This window comes from Arachis stenosperma, chromosome 2, assembly GCF_014773155.1.
Source record: "Arachis stenosperma cultivar V10309 chromosome 2, arast.V10309.gnm1.PFL2, whole genome shotgun sequence".
In the NCBI taxonomy this organism is placed as follows: domain Eukaryota; kingdom Viridiplantae; phylum Streptophyta; class Magnoliopsida; order Fabales; family Fabaceae; genus Arachis; species Arachis stenosperma.
The window spans coordinates 115714180-115735048 of record NC_080378.1 but is presented as its reverse complement, the minus strand read 5'-3'; the positions used below and the strand labels follow the sequence as shown (position 1 = coordinate 115735048).

The 20869-nt window shown below is 29.6% G+C and overlaps 2 protein-coding genes across 3 annotated transcripts; both read right to left on the bottom strand.

The window, feature by feature from the left end:
- Positions 1 to 5806: 5806 nt before the first annotated feature.
- Positions 5807 to 8919, bottom strand: LOC130960372 (histidine-containing phosphotransfer protein 1-like). Of its 2 annotated transcripts, XM_057885751.1 has the most exons (6): positions 8513 to 8916; positions 7869 to 7999; positions 7622 to 7690; positions 7210 to 7281; positions 6294 to 6366; positions 5807 to 6097 (listed from the first exon to the last, which is right to left on the bottom strand). In XM_057885751.1, the coding sequence occupies exons 1-6, from the start codon at positions 8570 to 8572 to the stop codon at positions 6047 to 6049; spliced, it is 456 nt and encodes a 151-aa protein (XP_057741734.1). In that variant the 5' UTR covers positions 8573 to 8916; the 3' UTR covers positions 5807 to 6046. The 2 variants fall into 2 exon arrangements, with proteins under 2 accessions (XP_057741734.1, XP_057741735.1); XM_057885752.1 differs by lacking the exons at positions 5807 to 6097; positions 6294 to 6366 and having other exon boundaries at positions 7206 to 7281; positions 8513 to 8919.
- Positions 8920 to 11323: 2404 nt separating this feature from the next.
- On the bottom strand, positions 11324 to 17126 carry LOC130961087 (autophagy-related protein 18g-like). Its single transcript, XM_057886760.1, has 8 exons — positions 16480 to 17126; positions 15106 to 15561; positions 14556 to 14960; positions 14192 to 14437; positions 13271 to 14098; positions 13039 to 13196; positions 12331 to 12467; positions 11324 to 12162 (listed from the first exon to the last, which is right to left on the bottom strand). Exons 1-8 carry the CDS (start codon positions 16657 to 16659, stop codon positions 11681 to 11683), a joined length of 2892 nt encoding a protein of 963 aa, XP_057742743.1. The 5' UTR covers positions 16660 to 17126; the 3' UTR covers positions 11324 to 11680.
- Between the last annotated feature and the right edge of the window lie 3743 nt (positions 17127 to 20869).

Sequence of the window (20869 nt, the reverse complement as noted above, 5' to 3'; positions counted from 1 at the left end):
TCATCACATACATGATGCATATTTGTGTGTGTGACACTTTATGAGATATGTTATTATTTAATTTTGGTATGTAATCTGTCCTATATCTCTAAATATCACAATAATAAATCCTTTTAATTCTATTTTAAGTTATCATGGTTCAATACTTTGCCAATTTTCCATATCAACCAAAGAGTTTGATATATATAACCTGAATGCATATTATGAGTTCCATTAATAGTGTAATAAGTGATCGTGATTCATAACAATATACTTCGCCCATTTCAGTTTCAACATATATAAATGTCTACCTAGTAGTAACTAGTAAGTAGTAACTCATAATAAATACATAGCAGCTACTACTACTCTAATCATTGAAGGGCTTTTTTTTTTTTTGGGTCACATTAATATTCCAGCTACTATAAGAATTCACAAGGTCCCATAACTAGAAATACTATTGTTTGGAAAATGTTGAGAGAGGGGGTCAATTTATACATGTGTACATTAAATTCATTTTTGCCCCCACAAAAGTATTGTTATTGATTATTGAAGAAGTTTTTAGTAAAAAAAAAAAAAACTGTTGGATTAAGAAGTTCTTCATAGGTTTAGAAATCACATGTATAAAATTTCACATTATATCATCAATATTGTTTAGTACGATTTTCACATGCTTTTAAATTTAATGCATGTAATACATATTTTAAATGTAGATAAAAAATATTTAATCACGTTCTTAATTTTCTTGTCCATTTCTTATGTATAATAAGTTATTTATAATCTAATAGATTAATTAATTAATAAAAACTGTCTTTTAAAAATATATATTTATTATAGTAAGTCATGTGTGAAACTAATAAACTATATAGTTATATATTATCCATCATTAAATGAAGTGTGAGCAGAATCCAAATAGTGTGTATATAAGTCCTTTTCCACTTCCAATTAAATTCAGTTTGGCTGATGAAAAACGAAATATCAACATAATATAGAGTTTTTTTTTAAATAAAATAAAATAAATATTAAATTTAAATTTATAGACACATATGTATTAATTTATGATTATACACTTGATTATATATCTCATATTCAGCATGAACGAATTTCTTATGAACATATTTTATTTTTGGCATAGACAAAAAACGTCCATAAAAATAACACTATCTTATCTTATCTACAAATTAAATATATTATTACTAATTTTTTTTCTATTTTTCCGTTTATAACAAAAACGAATACGTTCATAAAAAATTTATTCATGCTGAAAACAAAACATATAATAAAATGTGTAATTGCAACTTAATCCAGACGTATCTATAAGTATAAATTTAATATTTATTAAAAAAAAACTAGTGTAAAGGGTAGCTTGAAGCTGAGGCAAGATGAGTCAAACACATTTGCAGTCAAAGATATGCAAAGTCATCAAAAGCTTGTTTCGCAATTCACATTAATTGTGCTTTTATTTGCTTTGAGCTTTGGCCAATTACACTCTCACATTTGAAGAATGGTTTCTTCATGTCCCTTTCTTCTTTTTTTACTTGGACACAAAGAATGACTGAAAGTCAACATAACATAACCAAAATCAACCGCCATGTGCATGCATCCTAACATAAGTACATGACCTTTTAATTTATTTATTTCCCTTCACTTTTAACCTTTTTTTTTTGGTAAAAATTAAATTATATTTGAGCTTTATACATATGCTTGGAGAGCAAAAGTAACACTGCTGTAAAATCAAGCTATGATGATTTCAAGATTTATTCTTTATTTCACTTTTTCTATAGCTAATAAGCCTATTTGTTAGTATGTATAGACTATAGTATGTTCTGATTTTTGTGCCAAAATCAAATAGCATTGTTCTCTCTAACCTTGTACTTAGTTATATATGATTAGATCATTGGAACCTTCAAAGTAAGATATAAAGCAAATTAGCGCAAATTAAATTGAAGAGAAGTGACAATAAAACAATTAGTTTATATCAAAGCAAAAATAATAAAAGTATTGAATAATATACCACCTGGCTATAGATACAACATACATACATTTAAGAATAAAGTGATAATTAGGTCCACAAAAATTTTAATTTCAAAACAATTAGCTTTTAAAAAAAATACATTAATTTTATCTTCTACGATAGCAAATAATAGATACATTATGTCTTTCTATCAATTTATTACGATCTATAAAATTTAACGGTGATGTTTATTTGTATTGTAGGTTAACTATTGTGACGTATCTATTTATAAAAGATTATTATGTAAAGAATAATTTTTTGAGCGAAGCTTTACTTATTTTAGTAGGATTCGTGATAAATTGAGAGTAGTTAATAAATGTTATATAAAAACTTAAAAAATAATAAAAATTTCATTGTACAAAATTATATCATTTAATTTCTTTGTTCACATAATACCAACAAGACATACACCATTATAAATAACAGAATATATAGACAATTTTATTTTATTTTACACTATTAATTTACAAAAAAACATATATATCTACTATTTATTATCATAAAAAATCAAATTAATACTTTTTTCCTTTAAAAACTAATTGTAATCCTAGGTTAAAATTTTCAATAATCTATCTAATCGCCACTTTACTCTACACTTAATATTATAGGTAGAAATGCGTTGCCTCAAACAAAAACTCTAATCCAGCCAAGTGCAAAATAAAGACAAAAAGAAAAAAAGGCATTTTTACAAGGTGTATATATGTGTGTGTGTGTGTGAGTGATAGAATAATGGTTGTGAGTTTGGTCCCAAATCAAAAAGATATAGAAAAGCTAAGAGGCATATATAGTGCATGCATGCCTTATGACTACCACTACTCCAATAAACCACCCACGCACATACCTTTATATGATGGCAATGGGGACGCAATAACCAACAAAATACTCATTACTATCCAATCTTACACAATACACATTAGAATGGTGCAAACACTTACTAGATACTAGAAATAAATTTAAGGTAATAACATAAGGGTTTTGCTAGCTGAAAATTGTGGCTAATTTTTTTAAAATAACCTAAATCATGAACTAGGTTAACTAGTAAAGATATATGCAAAAGACTTTATTTATTTATTTATTTATTGCATACATTGGATGTGATATAATACTTTATTTATAGTGTTTGATTGAGAGATCATTAAAAAAAAAAGATAAAACTTCCACAGAAAAACAAATATATGTATTTATATCTACAAATATAATTAAGCTGTTTTAGATAAATAAGTCAATAAAAAATGTTACAAAATTAATAAAAATATCTACATAATGAACTAAATTGTACATATCTATTTTCAAAAGCAAAAGTTCTAATTGAAAAAATGACCTTGTCATGAGGGAAGTTGGGGGAGGATTATTATTACACCGAACTATAGCCACCAAAAGGACCAACTTTTTTCTGTTTATTACTGAAGCTTCAATTTATGGAGTTTGAGGTGGTAGGTCTAAAAACTTGGTGCATGTGTTAGTACTATATCTCTATGTTGTATTCATTCTTTGTGTCTATGAATGCAACTTTCTTGTGCTGTCCTTTTCATCCACCTATACATGTGCAATCAATCAATGATGATATTATAAGGTTGTTTCTCCCTCAAAATTTGACCCTTTTATTAGTGATGATACTTAATAAGAGAGTCTAGGCAACCAAGACTTGTTTAGTTAATACTATATATATATATAGCAAGCAAACTCGTTTTTATTTTCTCCATTCAAAGAAAAAGAGAGATAAAACATATGTGCATGACTATGACTATAAAATTATTGGTTGTGTAGCATGATTCATAATCTATTAATTGGAGTACTTGGAATAATTTTTTTAGGCGATACGTTGATTTAGTTTGCAATGTTGATTTAAAAATAAAATAATGACTATTTATTAGCATGTGATATACTACTTAACTACTAGTTATACTATAGTTTTTTTGTACTAAAAATAAAATAATATATAAAAATGTATGAGACAATCAGTGGTGTATCACACAAAAACAAGAAGTCGAGTGAATGATAAATATAAATATTGAACACGGATAAACATTATTATTATTATTATTATTATTATTATTATTATTATTATTTCTTTAGTTTTCTATTAACTATCTATTTCTGTATATTTATATAAATTAAGAAAATGAATAAAAATTGGAGTTAAAAAAGTTTTTTTTTTTTAAATTTACTACATTATCGTTACTTATACATACATACATTTACAAAGTGAACCAGCTCGGTTAAATTTGTGAATCAAATAAACCGGAACAATTATATATATTATTAACGAAATAGTACTAACAGACTAATAATATAGAGGTCCAACACTTTTTAACATTCCTCCATCAGATCAAATGGATTGTCTCATTTATTGAAGTTTTTGTTTTTTTGTTTTTTATTTTTTCCCCCTAAAATTGGAATTACGTTATGAAAAAAGAAACAATATAATTATTTTTGAGCTAAGTTCCAAACTTATGGTTGGATTTAGGTAGATTTTTGTTTCTTTCTTTTGGTGATGGTTGTTGTTTAATAACTATTTTGACTGACTAATCCAATTTCTTTACGAAATAAACAAGCGAACTATTTAAATATATATATTTTTTATTGACTTATTTTTAGAATCAAATGACTCTTCATAAGGCGGTATGACCAGTTTTGCCCTATAAATATTGGACTATATTATGTATATATTAAAATTAATTATTAAATTTATTTATTAATATAAAATATATATTAAAATATATAATATATATTAAAAATAAATTAAATAATATATATATTTATATATAAATTTATAATAATTAATTTTAATAAACAAATAACATTTTTGATAAACATAATATGACGCAACATGAAGAAGACCATTAGGTTCTTCAAATAAATTATTTATTTATTTATGTATTTATTTATTAAGTTAGATAAATAGAATATTTCTCAAAATCTTAGATATTACATCACAAATACATATTACATGCACACACATACAACATTTAAGAATTTCTATCTAGTATCTACTACTTAATATATATCCAACTTTAAAATTAGACCAAAGCCTCATGTTCTTTGAATGTTAACTGTACTCAAATTGTAATAGGGCAATTTTCTTTTTAAATTGTAATAGGGTAATTAATAATTAATGCCATATTAAAGGTAGTGTTTGGTAGAGAGACAGAAATTGAAAGATTGAGACTCAGAAACAGAGATTAAGAGACAGAGATTGAAATAAATTTCAGTATTCTGTTTGGTGTAAAATAGGAGACAGAAATTGAAATAAGAATAAAATTCTAATTGAATTTGCATAAAGGATAAAATTAGAATTAATTAATTGAAATGAGAGTATTTTAGGTAAAAATGTTATTAAAATTTCAGTCTCTATCTCTAAAAATTTTAGTCCCTTATATTATCACTTTTTAGAGGTACTGAAATACTGAAATTTTAGAAACAAAGACAAAAATTTTAGTACCAGTCTCAAAACCAATAAATATAATACCGAATTTTAGTCTTCTAATCTCTGTCCTAATACCTCAAAACAAATGCTAAAGGATAAATAGGGCCCAAAAAAAAAAAAAAACTCAGATACCCATTAGAGCTCATGTTGGCCTTTTTAAGTTTGATAAATAAGACGTTTTGGTAATATACCAAACAACAAAAACAAATGTTAAATTTTGACCAATAAATAATCTTGGTCTCTAGCTAAGTGACCTGATGGCTTTGCCATAAGGTTTTTGGGCTGGGCCCTTTCCCTGGCCTGGTAAAGTGGGCCCTGTTATCAAGAAAATAAATAACTAGACCAAAAAACAAAAAGAATAAGCTCTTTGGTAAGTGGTAACACATTAATAAACAAACGCATGAAGCTATATTGGAAAAAAAGAATCACATATGTAGCAAACTAGGCACAAAATGTTTATTCACATCACCATTATCCCACTGTTTAATTAAACTCTAGATATAATTATGAAAGATTAAATCAGAATTTTTTTTTTCTTTCCAAATAAATGAACAACAAAAATCAGCCGTTATATCCAAAGCTTCACGTTGTTCTGATTTTTCACCAATTGGTAATCATGTCACTTCCCTCTATTCTATTGTTGGAATTGAACCACCGGCAGCTTGGATTTCTTCTTGAAGCTGCAATACTCAATACATGGAACATATTATAAACATTATATATAAATATATGAAGCTTCATTTTCATTTTCAATATGGTATCTCAGGTGAAAAAAGGTTAAAAAAAAACAAATAAATACTCTCTATTCCCCTTTGTACATGAATCTAAGAATATAAACACCAAATAGAACAAGATATCATAGTGCTTATAACTTACCCTAAATAAATATTGAAGATTGTTCTTGAGTAGGGAGTATTCTTGTTGGAGTTGTTGTAAACATCTCACACACCTGCACCAATTTTAAGGAGGGGTAATATTGGAAATACACCAAGTAGCAAACTAACACTAATTCATATTTTTAGTTGTCCAATTTTTTTCTTTTACAACTTTACCACTTTAAATAAAAATAAGTCTAAGAATTTAGCTTTTAATGAGACAAAATTGGGGGAAAAAGTTTAGGCAACTAATCATGAGTTAGTATTAATTTTTCATATGGGGTATTATTAGTGGTCCATGTAATAATAAGATTACAAATAGCAAAGTGAAAAGTATTTCAAGCACTCTAATCATGGTGTTCCAATAATGTTTGCTCAATCAAAGTTTACCCGTGAAATCTTTATAATTGAAAAATAAAATAAAATTTCCATATTTTCTTTTTCTTTATCAAAAAGAGAAAAAGATCTAATATCATAATTGTGCAATCATTCTTTAATAGGAATAATATTTATAACAAAAGATCTTAATTGAAAGTTGTTAATAAATTTATAATTTTCCTATTACATTTAAATCTAGCTATCATCTTTATTTTCTCTTCCCTTTTATTTCAATAATAATAATAATAATAATAATAATAATAATAATCTTTTTTCTGTAAAACAAAAAAAAAACTTCTCTTGTGGTGATTCAAGAGTAAACTCTTTATGAATAACACATCACTTTTGTTTGTCATGCCTATATATATATATATATATATATATATATCTTTTTAATTCAAAAAATGTAACAGCAAAAATATATATTTAAAAAAAATGCAATGAAGCCAAGATGTTCAAAGATTCAACAATGCTTTTTTTTTTTTTTCTGCAGGGAAGTGAAGTGGTGAGAGAAGGAATTAGAAGTTTTTAGTTTTTACCCTTCAAGATTCTGAGTCTCACAAAAATTTCTGAATGTGGCACAGACATTCTTAACTCTGGCAGCCCCAACACTACAACAAATAATGGCAAATCATCACAAGTTTTTCCAAGTTCCAAATTACATATTTCCAAAGAGATTCAATACATTACATATTCAACAAAATAGATAATTAAATATTTTGTGTATTCTCTTTTATTATTATTATTATTATTATTATTATTATTATTATTAGGGTTTTGTTAAAGCATTTGTTAAAAATATTACACAGAAAATTTTAATAAAAAGTAATTTTTTTTTTATAAATTTTCAATACATTAAAAGAATAAAACCTTTTTACTTTACCTCTTTTAACCAATAAATTTTTAAAAAAAATTAGCTAAACCCTATTATTATTGATTTATTGTTAATACCTTGCACTGCTTCCCTTGTACTGATGAACATGAGCATCTACTTGCTTGAAATCCACAGGTACTTGTCCTCTGTAAAAGTCAAAACAAAATCACAATTCAACAATTAAATGAAAATTTATTCAAGAAAACATAAAGAAATTTAAATCCTCTGATATGTATTTATTATGATTATGACAAAATTTGTGCCTATATCTATTGCATAGATCAGATAAAAGGATTCCTAATCAACAATAATAATAATACTCACAAAGCTCTTGTCATGTTGTGGAGAAGTTTCTCAGAATCATCAAAGAACATTTTGACAACCTCAATCACAAAATCAGGACTGCTCTCATCTTGAAGTTTCTGAAGCTGACTGAACTGATCATCCAGAAATCCCTATTTTCCCCAAAACAAGAATCACATCATAATCACAATCACAATATTGAAGGGGAAAAAACATAATCATCATCATCATCATCATCATCATAACTTTGTGGGACTACATAACTTCCCAATAACAAGAACCAAAGTACACAAATTTTGTTTGTCCTTTGTTTCAACAAATGAAAAAAAAAAGGTGTGGGAAAAATTCAATTTTTATCTTGTTTTTCGAAAGAAAGTGACATCACACCAATCATTAGTTCCCCAATAAAAACACACAAAGTTCTCCAACCAAAAATTCAAACAAAGGGACAACACACCAACGTCATATACATATTTATTAATTATTTTAATTATTATTATTATTAAGATATAACTGAATGTAATTATGATAGAGAAGAAAGAAATAAAAAAAAAACTTGCCGTTGACCTGAAAAAACTGAACCCTGATTTTCTGTGGGAATAAAAGAAAACTAATATAGAAGAGAAAAAAAAGAAGAGAAAATTAGAATATTATGATTCATGAACCTCTCGAAGCATGGCAGCTTGGTGCTCTCTTAGCTTCCTCTGGAGCTGAAGAACGTCCATGGCAGAAACCAGATCTCAGCAGCCCACAAAAAAAGTTTCTGACTTGAAAGCGAAAATGAAGTCAGGATTGAAATTGAGATTGAGTAGCACTGAATTTGAGACAAGGGGTATGCACTCAAAACTAAAAGAACTTTTTTTTTTCTCTCTCTCTTTCTCTCTCTAATTCCAATTCTCTTTCTTTCTCTCACTTAAAAGGTGGCGTGGTGGTTGGTGCGTTTATTATTTGAGTGTTTCTGAAATTCTGAAGTGAAATGAAAACGTTGGTGTTTGTGTTGTAAGAAAAGAGTTATTAGTAGTAATAATGTTGTTGAATGAATGTGATGGGATTAATGAGGTTACCACAAATGGGGATTCCTCTCTTAATTTCTCCACTTATTTGGTTTTGACTTTCCATTTTATAAAAAGCAATACAATAATATATAAATAACGAACTATATTATTTACCCAATAAAAATTAACAAAAATGTTATTTTTAATTTTTTATACTAAAATCAGTCACCAATATATTTATATATAAATATATGTGTAATTTAATTTATTTTCAATATGTATTTATATTTCAACATATATTTTATATTAGTGGCTAATTTTAATGTACATGTAGTATTACTCAAAAATTAATTATTAATAAAATACAAATTAAAAATTTTTACAAATATACAATAATTAATATAATAATTGATATTCTTTGTTGTGTATAAAATATGTATTTTAATAAATGATTGGGTTTCAAAATTATAGGTGATAATTTAATGTATATTGTAGATCATAAATAACAAACTTAAAATAAACATTTCTCTTGGTTTTAGTTACACACACAACTTCAAATAATAATAATAATAATAATAATAATAATAATAATAATAATAATACGATATTTCTAATTAATTTGAATTGGTCGAACGATTAATTTATTTGTCTATTTAATTAAGTATTAAAAGTTTAAATTCCACTATTCAACAAATAAAAAAAAAAGCTTTAAATGAGTTAGTGAGTCTTCTATCTACTTTTAAACCCAATCATCCAACCATGGTCATATATTTTGGCATTGGTATTTTAATCCACATAGTGAATTTCAGTATGGATTTCAAACAAGTCTTAAACAAATTGTAAAACTTCACATTTAAATTTCATTTAATTTATCAAAATTAAATCTATATACAATATATATTAAATATAAGCAGTTGAAAATGAAATAAGAATTTATTTGTTTGAATCCACATGACACAAATAATTGTATGAATTGCCTTGACATATGATTATATGAATGGATTGATAGAGAATCAATATGAGAATGTGTTTGTTCATTGTGGGGAACACCATTTATTTCTTTTTGTTTTCGTTGGAATCATAAACCCCGAAAAGAAAACTATATGCTAAACGCAAACATTGATTGACCAAAAACATTGGTCATAACTCATGAGAGCATCAAAAAGAAAAGGGAAAAACATAAAAATTATTAACTATGAATTGCTCCAAAATAAGTTATCATCATAGTAGCAAATCTTCATTTTTCTTTTACTCATTATAAATTCTAATTAAAAATCAAGTCAAAATTCTAATACAAAATTATACCATTTTTTTTGAAATTTTTTTCTGACTCAAACAAAAATATGTATTTGTCAACTTAATCGTAACAATTTTACTGACTTAAAAGTAATTTTTTCAAACATTTGATTTGTGACCTAATGCAAAATTCCAAAGGAAAAGAGAGTAAAAAATGATTGGTTAGTAAAAGGAAAATTTGCAATAATACAATTTGATTTGGGTCCAGAGGAGTTGGTCTAAGTAAACAAATCTATATTGACATAAAACCCGACAAATCTTAGAAGCTACATGTGCTTGAGGATTCAAATCTATTTGGCTTCCATTAACCACGTTGCCCTTTTTCCAACCCCTATCATTTTCATTTTCCTTTTTGGTTTCTGTTTTATTCCCCCCTTGTTTTTATGTGCTTATGTATTCAATTTCATCCCCACACATGGAAATCTTGGCTCATTCTTTTTTTTCTGGAAAACATAATCTTGTTCTATTAAGTGTTGTGCTGGCACCACTAGTGGAATAAAAAGGACATAAGAATACCAGGTGAGTCTTTATATATATAGTGAATGTTATATGCACTATGTTCTATATATCACTTTTATACACTAAGAGTGATTAATAAGAAGTTAGAGAAAAAAATGTTTAACTTTTTATATCTTAAAAAAAAAGTTGTATGAAAGAGGTGTATAAAAAAGTGATTTAAACATCATTTCTCTTTATATAAATGGTATCATTGAATTTCATATTCAATTCAATATCATCTACATGTTTCTTATTTTTGGGAAGGGGGTGGGGGGAAGAGGAGAATAGAAAAAGTGGTTGATATCAATAATGAGGTTTTCATGAAGATGAAGTATATATGTCTTCATCTTCACCAATTCAGCATCAAAATACCTTTAGAAATGAGTACTTATTAAAAGAGCCACCAAGCATGACCCCAAAAATAAAAGGTTATTCACTAATGATATCTCCTATCCTAAAATACTCTTAATTATGTTTAATTACCAAGCATCAACATACTCTTAATTTTTAAACAAAGAAATGATTGAAGAGCTATTTTGTCTTAAGTTGCAACAACTTGTCATAGGCACTCTTCCTTGCAAAGTAATGAGTTAAGGAAAGCAAACATGCTTAGAATATATATATGAAATTTCATAAATTATATTAAAAAATCCAACTTTACTTTCTTCTCCTTAGCAAATTCAAGAATTAAAAAATATATATTATACAACTTCCATATCCCACTAATATTTACATGCTAAGCATAATGATAAATCCAAACTTAGCAAACCCATGAATATATGAATTCCCTCCTATGGAATATACAAGGTTGAGAGAGAAAGAGGAAGTGGCAGTTCACACAATTGAACAACAATCATATCCTTAGTTGTTGTTCATGTGTTCGTTTGCTATTCACAACATGCATAGACTTTTCAATCTGAGAATCTATTGAGTACAGATGATTGAATTGATTCATTAACAAAAGATGATCATCTGATGTAAAATTAAATTTCAACTATGGAAGAACACCCACAATCAATTTCAACTGCACTTTGTATTTTTACCTTATTCCGACAAGACAAAGAAGCCACCAATCATTTCATCCTTATCATCATCCTCCTCAGGCTGTTCTGTTTCATGGTGACTACTGCTACTGTCAACATCATCAGTTCCTACTTCAGTTAACATGTTACTTCCATTGACCCTAAGTGTATCGCAATGGTCATCTGAGAAAGATTGCCATGAAGATTCATTTTGCATTGTTGATGTGACTTCTCTAAAATTGTTCTTATCTGCATTATGCCGTTTCATGAGCAATGCTGAGCCCTCAGAGATACTAGCATCTTCTATGGTCTCTTTTCTTTCATCATGTTTCAATTTGTCCGAAGGAGATGAATGTTCCAGCATAATCTTATTTTGCGCATACGGTTCAATGTTTGGTTCAATGTTTATGGCTCCCAATCTCTCCAAGTGGATGTCGGCAAGTATTTGACAAGGAGAAGAAACTTGATCCATGTCAAACAGATTTTCAGTCCTCCTTGATGAACCTGAAGTAAATTACAAACATCAAATCAATAATAGATAGACAATCACCATAAATTCGAATAAATACGTTAAATGCTTAAAATAATACAGAAAACTTCCATTTAAAATAAGAGTCAAAATTCCAACTAATAATTTTTTTAACTCCATATGTTAACAAAATAATATCTTACCTCCATCAGAGCTCTCAGTGGAGCTCAGCGATGCTGGCTTTGAGTGACAAATAACAGTCGCATCGGCAGTTTGCTTGTCTTCACTTTGATTACGAATTGGAGATGCGATAAAATATTTTTCTCCGGAAAGTAGGCCTCTGAGTTGCATTCCAATATGCATGAGAAAAAATTAAATAATATTGAGAATATAAAAACAAAACAATACAATAAATGATACAAATGATTACATGTGCATTTTGCGACAAATAATAATAAGTTGTAGAAATCAATCTTATAAATGCCTCCAATTTGTAAACAAAAACAGCATGTGCTCAGAATATGAACACGTAAAGAGATTATATGAAAAGAATTGCAACATTTGACAACAGGTGATGTTGAGTTTTTCTCAATGAATTGAACCTGATAATATGTGGATAAATAGAAAAGGAATAGATGATTTTTCTCCTTGAGAGGTTGAACAAGCAGTCAAGCAAGCATCAGTTGAAGAGAGCCAATGCAGGAAGATAGGTAGCACAATCCCAAATTCCAAAGTTAAAAAACTATTAACAATCCCATAAAACTACAACCCCAAATTTCAGTGTATACAGGTATCACAATCAATTTTAGTAATCTAAAAGTAGTCTTACTAGATAGCACAAAATGATTAAAACCAAATTAATGGCACACAAAGCTGATAGCTGAATCTGCTGTAGAGAGAGAAATCACCACCTCTCGCTCCAGCTTGGTCTGGTGCTGTGAAAATGATCAAAAACAGGCAACAACTCCTTCTGTCTTATTTCAACTTCATTAGCAGAGATCTTTTCGATTTCAGACTCTCCACTGTCAATTGAACTAGTTCGCACGGAATTCATTGTGTAGAAGCAAATCTGTAGAAACAAGAAAGACAATCAACAACCAACAGCAAACAATGCATATTGAAGTCAAACAGCACCGCAAATACCTTTGACTTTTGCCAAACTGGCATACTTCCAAAATTCATTTGCACCTCTGCATGAGATAGATACCAGTGAAATTTGTCTTCAGGCTTCCCTGTATAAGGTTTCACCATCTTTTCCCCAACATTACTTGTATCCAAAATATTCAATCCATGGACACCACCAGAACATATTTTCTCTTGAACTTTATCAACATCTTGTCGATCAGAGGTATTCCCACAAGGGTCCCCTCTTTCCGGCCATTCTGACCTTCTACATACATCCCACCATTGAATAGGTTCAACTTTTACTCTGAACTCATCCTCTTGCATATGCATAATAGAAGCAGACTGGACTCTTGAACCACTTTCACTAGGTTCTGGACCTAAAGAAGGCACAAGTTCATGCTGGACCACATGACCAGATGGTGTATATACCATCAAATGCTCTAAGGGTTTTCCTTTTGAGTTAACAAGCTGCTGTGAGTAAGATAAAGAATTGTGAAAAATGGCAGCAATGGCACCAGATGGGACGAAAACTTTTCCTGATGCATTTGCAGTAGAACTATTAACAGTATTAAGCCATCCAAAACTGCTATATTTTATACGGCTAACCACTGAAAGGACAACAGGTGCTGGAGGAGGCAATGGTTGCTGATAAGAAAGAGAAGATGAAGTAGACCACCAAGGTAGACTCAAAATTGGAAGTAATGAGGGTTCTTTGCTCTGAGAATTGATAACTTGGAAGCCTGTATCACCTCCAAAAGGTGACAAAACAAAAATATGACAAGTTCCCTTGGATGAGACAATTGCAATCCACTGACTATAATGGCTAAAACAGATGTCCTGGATCATCTGTCAAACAAGCGCAAAAAAATATGAAAGAATGAAACGGGAATGACAATTGAAAACAGATAAAATAAGCAATTAGAACTACGATATACTAACAGCTGGTGTTATTCCACGATGAAGTTTATAGAGATGCGCATGAGATGAGCTCCAGTCATAGCTTGGAAGCCCTGAACCTTTGTGTGTGCACAATGGCATTATCCGAAAGATGTTAATATTATTCCCGTATATAGATGCAGTGACCAGAAGGGTCCCACTAGGATCAAAACACAGTGCAGATATAGGACTTGAGTGAGCCTTAAATTGTGAGATAATAGCTCTAGAGACAAAATCCTTAATAGTTACCTGAAATACATAAGAACCATGAACAAGTCTTAGATTAAATAATTTGATCTACAGTGTACAAATTTCTAATTCACTGATATGCAATCAACTAACTCAGCCATGATAAAATAATACCAACCATTCCTGCATTATCCATCTCAAGTCCTGTAGCCCTAACGGCTCTCCAGCCTAAATTTGGAGGCACTGGAGAACTAGAACCATCAGGAAGCAGCTCGTGACAATATTTGAGTATTCCAGCAGCAAAATGTTTACTGGACTCCATTGCATAACGAGCAACCAAATTACCACTACCTGGGGATGTTGATGGACTAACTCCTGGAGAAGGACTTCGATTTTGTGGGCTTAAGCATCCTACATTTACGGGCAGAGGGTTATTGGAAGCATATGCTAGCCACCTTGGACCCACAGCCATTGGACCATAACCCATATTAACACCTATTGGTCCTTGTCCAGATAACTGAGGAACAGGATAGGTGAGGACGCTGAATTTATTCTCAAGTGTTGATGCATCAAAGCAGTATATCTGCCAAAAAAAAAATATTAATAAAGTAAATCATTCTTGGTTTGCATAACAAAAATGAGCTAAGTAATATAGATATTCTTATGCTTTATCTGACAATAATTATCTTTGGACAATTCTAAAAGACACCAGAGGAACCACTGCATACTTGGCTGGCAAGACCAACAGCTACTATCTTTGAACTGCATCTGATCATGCGCACGGTGGATCGAAATCTCAGTAAATGAACGTAACTGTGAGACTTCAAAGAATAAAACCGAACAGCTGTTGCAGAGTTGATACTGTTTCCAGATGGAATCTCCACCTTACCATCTCTTCCCACACCAACATGACTACCATTTTGGTTAATGCTTTCAGTGTCATCCCCAGCAACAACCAGCAATAAAGGATGTGATTTTCTGAATCCTTCCTGGTCACCAGAGCCAACAGGTAAAGGTTGCATCTGTAAGAAAGAAACTGGGCCATCGCGCTTTGAAACCAGTTCAGTAAAACTAGAGGCATCGTCCACGTCAAGTACTTGAAATCCATTCAGATAACCAAGTAAAAGAACTCGTTTAAACGCAGATGAATCAAGCTCTAGTGTATCAAAACCAGCCCAAGTAACCTGCCAACCAACAAGCGGAAACTATAATTACAAAGAGTCAAGCTAGAATGGACAAACACATGAACCAAGCAGAAGCCAAGTGCAAAATGTTGGGAAGTGTAATTACCAAGTCAAATCTAATTAAGGAAGCTATGAAGCTAAGAGTGAGAAACGATCTATGTAAGCATAGAAAGTTTAAAATATCTGCAATATGTAAACTTATGGCCTTTATTTGTGCAGCATCACTCTTAGAATTCAATCAACTTAACATCCTGACACATGTCAACTACAATGATCGCACACTTTCCGAGGCGTCGAATAGGATCGCACTTTCCGAAGTGTCGAATAGGATCACACTCAGTCCATCCAGAACATGAAACTTCGGCCATGAATCATGGTAACATCCACCATTATCACAAATCACAAATAATTATTACTATACTTTGTTTTTTAACCTTTATAAACAAAAAAAAGTACCAACACATATAAGTCAGCGTTGGAGCCTATCATAATTTGTGATTAAGAATATTACTCTAAGGACTGAAAATATGCTTGCTTGGTTGAATATCCCCGTTCCATGCCTAATTTTAAGCATCAAACTCATTGATGAAAATTTCCATTCTAAAACTAAACAATACAAGTGCACTTTGTACCAATACACCCACTTAATCCAACAAAACCAATACAAGTAAGAAACATGTACACACAAAGCGCAACAAAATTCACTACCAAAAAAAACAAATAACAAAGAAAAAAAGTAACTTTCTCTAATAGGTCAAAAGTTCCTAATCGAACATAATCATGCCAAATAAAGTTCGCTTCCTACTTTCAATTTTGTTTTTTAAATACTTTGCAGTTTAAGGATAAGGATTAACAAGTTGAACTGAATTTGAATTGGAACTTGAAAAAAAAAAAAATTGAACAGTAGAGTGATGTAACCTGATCCTTATGATCCTCAGCAGCGGCGGAGATAGAAGCGGCGACGGAGGCACCGGCGGAGCGGACGGTGGAGGCGACGGTGCTGGCATTGGTGGAAACCGTCTTCAAGCACGACGAGATTATCCTCAACGAACTTGGTAACAAGCCGTTGTTCTTCCCCTTCCCTTTCTTCATAATCATTGACTAATCACAATTAATCAATTACTAATTAATTAAACTATTAATTAAAACTAAACACAACAAGTGTTTTGTTAATTCACTTAACCCTCTTTTCCTTTTTTTCGCGTTATAGCTTTTGAAGTTCCACCGACACAGACTCACCGGAAAAAAAAAACATTCTATTTTTTTTTTACGATCGGAAAAACGATCAAAGAAGAAACAAATAAAAAAGAGGTTTTGACTTCAAAGTTGAAACTCGTTGTGAGTGAGTGAAAGAGTGAAAGTCTCAAACCGAAGAAGAACAACGAAAGAGTTCGCTTTCTCTTTCGGTTTCTCTTTCGTCCATCATCGCTGTTTGCCTAAGCTTTTGCCTGAAATTTTGTATTTACTGTTTTTTTTTTCATCTTTTCCATTTTTTTTCTTTGATTTTTCTTTTTTTTTTTTCCTTCACTTCTGCTACTTCTCTTCGTTCTATCTCTCTATTTTAGAATTAATATATTTTGAAAATAGTTAAAATAATAAAAAAAATATGTGTGTTGAACTGTTAATTTGATTTTTGAAAGATAAGATACATTAAATTTGTTTCTAATAAAATCCTCCTTATTTATCACGTAAATGAAGATATGTCATTTCACTCACTTGAGACTATTTTACTATTAATCTATGCTTTTTATTTTTTTTTTTTTAAGATAAGATACATTAAATTTGTTTTTTATTTTTTTATTAAAGATATGATTTTTAATGATTTTTAAAACAAAAAAAAGAGTTGAGCTTTTTTCTGAGTTTGGTTCCTTAAATATGGATTGGGCTTGTGATACACACAACACGGAATGCATATCTTAGGAGAAACCAAAAACAATGAAAAATAATAAATTTGGATTGGTCTAATAATTAGTTCACTTATTGGTTTAAATTAGGGATGACAATATGTACCCTACCCGCGAGTACCAATCCGACTCCACCCGATTGGGTGGGGTCGGGTAGGGTTGTCAACCCGATCCGCAGCGGGTAGGGTAGGGTGCGGGTAGGGTAGGGTGTGAGTTGAGCCTTAATCTTACCCGACCAACCCGTACTCTATATATGTATATATTATATGCTTATATAAAAATATGTTTTAAGTGGATGTTGAACAACTTCTCACTAAATGTAAAAGATCCTGAGCCACAAAAAGAAAATCATTAATTGATAATTTATTTTTTTTTTACATAAAAATCAGTTTTATTTTGAATTATCATCAAGTTATATAATAATAGTGTATTTTTTCTATAACCCGCAGGTAGGGTCGGATACCCGCGGGTTAAGAACGGATAGGGTTAGGGTTGAGATATTCTCAACCCCATGGATAGGATAGGGTTGAGTTTATATAAAAATATCAACCCGCAAGTAAAATTAGGGTTAGATCCAAACCCTACCTACCCTACCCTACTCTACCCATTGTCACCCCTAGTTTAAATAAGTATTGGAATTTAAATTTTGTTTTATATATACAAAATTTATTATTCAATGATAAATATTTAAATAGAATTTAAATTTATGGCAAATTAATTATTAACTTGTTAGATCGAGAGATATTATAAAAAAAATAAAAAATAAAACATTGTTAAAAACAAATTAAAGATGCCTTTTAGTTTACGTTTTTATTTTTTATTTTTATTTTTAATATTTTTTATTTTTTAAATTTTATAAAAAATAAAAATTAAAAATTAAAAAATTTTATTATTTTTACCATTTTTTTCATAAAATTTAAAAACTCAAAAATACTAAAAATAAAAATAAAAGCACAAACTAAACTCACCCTAAACTCTCCAAGAGAGGGAGTTTATTGGTTGTACTTTTGACCAATGACTTTGAAAAAATTTTCAGATGCATTAGGTTGAATCATAAATGATCATTTTTCATACTTGATCCCCAAGTATGTGAGAAATGAATATTAAATTTTATGGGGAAAGAGGAATTGAATGCTGAATATGGATAGCTTTAATTATCAAATCATACACGTTGTTTAATTAATTTATTAGCATTTATATTGTCGTATAAGTAAATTTTTATTATTTTAAAAATGACTCAAATATATAAATATAATTAAATAAATGTGTAATTTTTTTCATAGTATATTAAAATTAAATTTTTAAAATATATTTAACATGTAGACTAAATAGTTGATTTAAGTAGAAAATAATCAAAATTAATTCGATCTAAATATTTAAATATGGTTAGAGTTAATGATTCATTGATAAATAGTTCAAATTAGATGTGGACAAATCTTATTTCGTAGTTAAAACCTATTAGATTATATATATATTTTTTAATATTTTATTCAATTTAAAAAAAAAATGGGATCCATATTTAGTTATTAGATATGTTTATGCAATTTTTATCTATTTTAATTTTTGTACTTTATAATTATCCTAGTTTCATAAATTCATAATTATCTTGAAAAAATCTTTACTATAAAAATTAGTTGGTATAATAAAAGAACCTAAAATTCTATAAGACTTTTTTTTAAATATTAGTTCTTTATTATATAACTTTTGTCAGGTAAATTAATCTATTCATAATATTGTATTTCTTTTTAAGATTTAGTATTTCAATTGTTAAAGATAATAAAGATAAAGATTATAAATCTTTATTAAAAATAGAGTGTTAATTTGGTTAATTAGTGATTTGTTATTAACTCTATCTCTTGTGCTAGTATATATATCAGTAGTTAATCTTTTTGAAAGTAGATAGTATTGTATTCATTTCATATATCTCTAGGTATTTATAAATCAAAAAATTTCTTTTCTGCTTTATTTTACTTTTCTTTCTTTTCTCCATTTTTGATTTCTTGCTAAACTAGTTAGTGTTCCAAAGCTTCTTTATAGTATCAGAACTTCATGTCCGAAAGGTCAAGAGTTCGATTTTTTGTGAACCCCCAAAAGTAAAAAAATAACAAATAAAGCAAACCCAAAAAAGAGAGGTTATTGCTTGAGAGAGAATGTTAGAGATATAACCATTAGTGTTACCTTCTCCTATCAGCTTAAACTTTTGGGATAAGTGGTTTCATAATTTTTTCGTCAGATGATTCTACTATCTATTCTAATAAAGAGTCAAGTGCTGCAAATACAAATTCTTTTCAGATTCCACTTCAATTCTTCAACCAAAGGCCCTTTAATCCGATTCAAGATAATTTGGGGGAAAATAACCACAAGACATGGGAGCAACAAGCTTTGACAGCCATTCGAGGACAAACATTAGAAAATCACCTTTATCAAGAAAAGATCCCTGCACCTTTTAAAAATTCAGAAAATCAATCTGCTGGTGTTGAATCTTCTCAATACAAACAATGGATTCAAGATGATCAAAACCTAATTTCATGGTTGCTGGCCTCTATGGATTCTGCTATCAAAACTAAAATGGTTGGATGTACTTATAGCTACCAGATTTGGAATAGGATTGAGGCATATTTTCCTAAGTCTACAAAACTTTGAATCAAACAATTAAAGGCATAGCTCAAACTTATCAAGAAACATAACCTCACTGCTTCTGAATATATTTCAAAGATCAAAATCATTGCAGATTTATTAGCAGCCTTGAAAAAGCCTCTCAAACCAGAAAAACAGGTTAAAGCTATTCTTGAAGGTCTAAATGAAGATTATCAAATACTTATGACTACCATCAATTCAAAACCACATATGTTTACCCTATGTGAAGTTGAAACTATGTTGTTAATTCATGATAAAAGGTTGGACAAGTATAGAAAACCAGAGAATCTAGTGATGCAAGCTAACCTCACACAAACCTCCTTTCCATCTATTCCAAACTTCAATCGTGGAACAAGAGGAAGAAGAGGGAGAGGAGGTGGAAGATTCACAATAGGAGGAGAAAGATCTTTTTATAATTCTCCTAGATCTCAGTGCCAAGTTTGTGGGCATTTTGGCCACATTGCTTAGCACTGCTTCCATCGATTTAATCAAGAAATTCCACCCCCTTTCCAGTCTCAATCCCGTAGGCCTAATAATTCTGGATAAAACATTGCATTACCAGCTTCCTCTTCACAAAACAATACCTCAACTTCTACTCCTCCACTACCAACTTCATCTTTTCATAATCCACAAGTTTTTCTAGCTGCACCATCTACCATTTCTCATCCAGCATGGTATCTAGATACAGGATCCTCACATCATGTGACTCCACATCAATCAAACATGCTATCTTGCTCTGAATACTCTGGTCCTAAGCAGGTTCAAGT

Excerpts from the sequence above, each read along its gene's own strand:
- LOC130960372 (XM_057885751.1), bottom strand. The coding sequence starts at position 8,572 with ATGGACGTTCTTCAGCTCCAGAGGAAGCTAAGAGAGCACCAAGCTGCC. Across the intron at positions 7,282-7,621 it reads TACAAGGGAAGCAGTGCAAG|TGTTGGGGCTGCCAGAGTTA; the intron begins GTATTAACAATA and ends TATTTGTTGTAG. Across the intron at positions 6,098-6,293 it reads ATCTTCAATATTTATTTAGG|CTTCAAGAAGAAATCCAAGC; the intron begins GTAAGTTATAAG and ends TGAGTATTGCAG.
- LOC130961087 (XM_057886760.1), bottom strand. The coding sequence starts at position 16,659 with ATGATTATGAAGAAAGGGAAGGGGAAGAACAACGGCTTGTTACCAAGT. Across the intron at positions 14,961-15,105 it reads CTGTTGGTCTTGCCAGCCAA|ATATACTGCTTTGATGCATC; the intron begins GTATGCAGTGGT and ends TTTTTTTGGCAG. Across the intron at positions 12,163-12,330 it reads CACTGAGAGCTCTGATGGAG|GTTCATCAAGGAGGACTGAA; the intron begins GTAAGATATTAT and ends AATTTACTTCAG.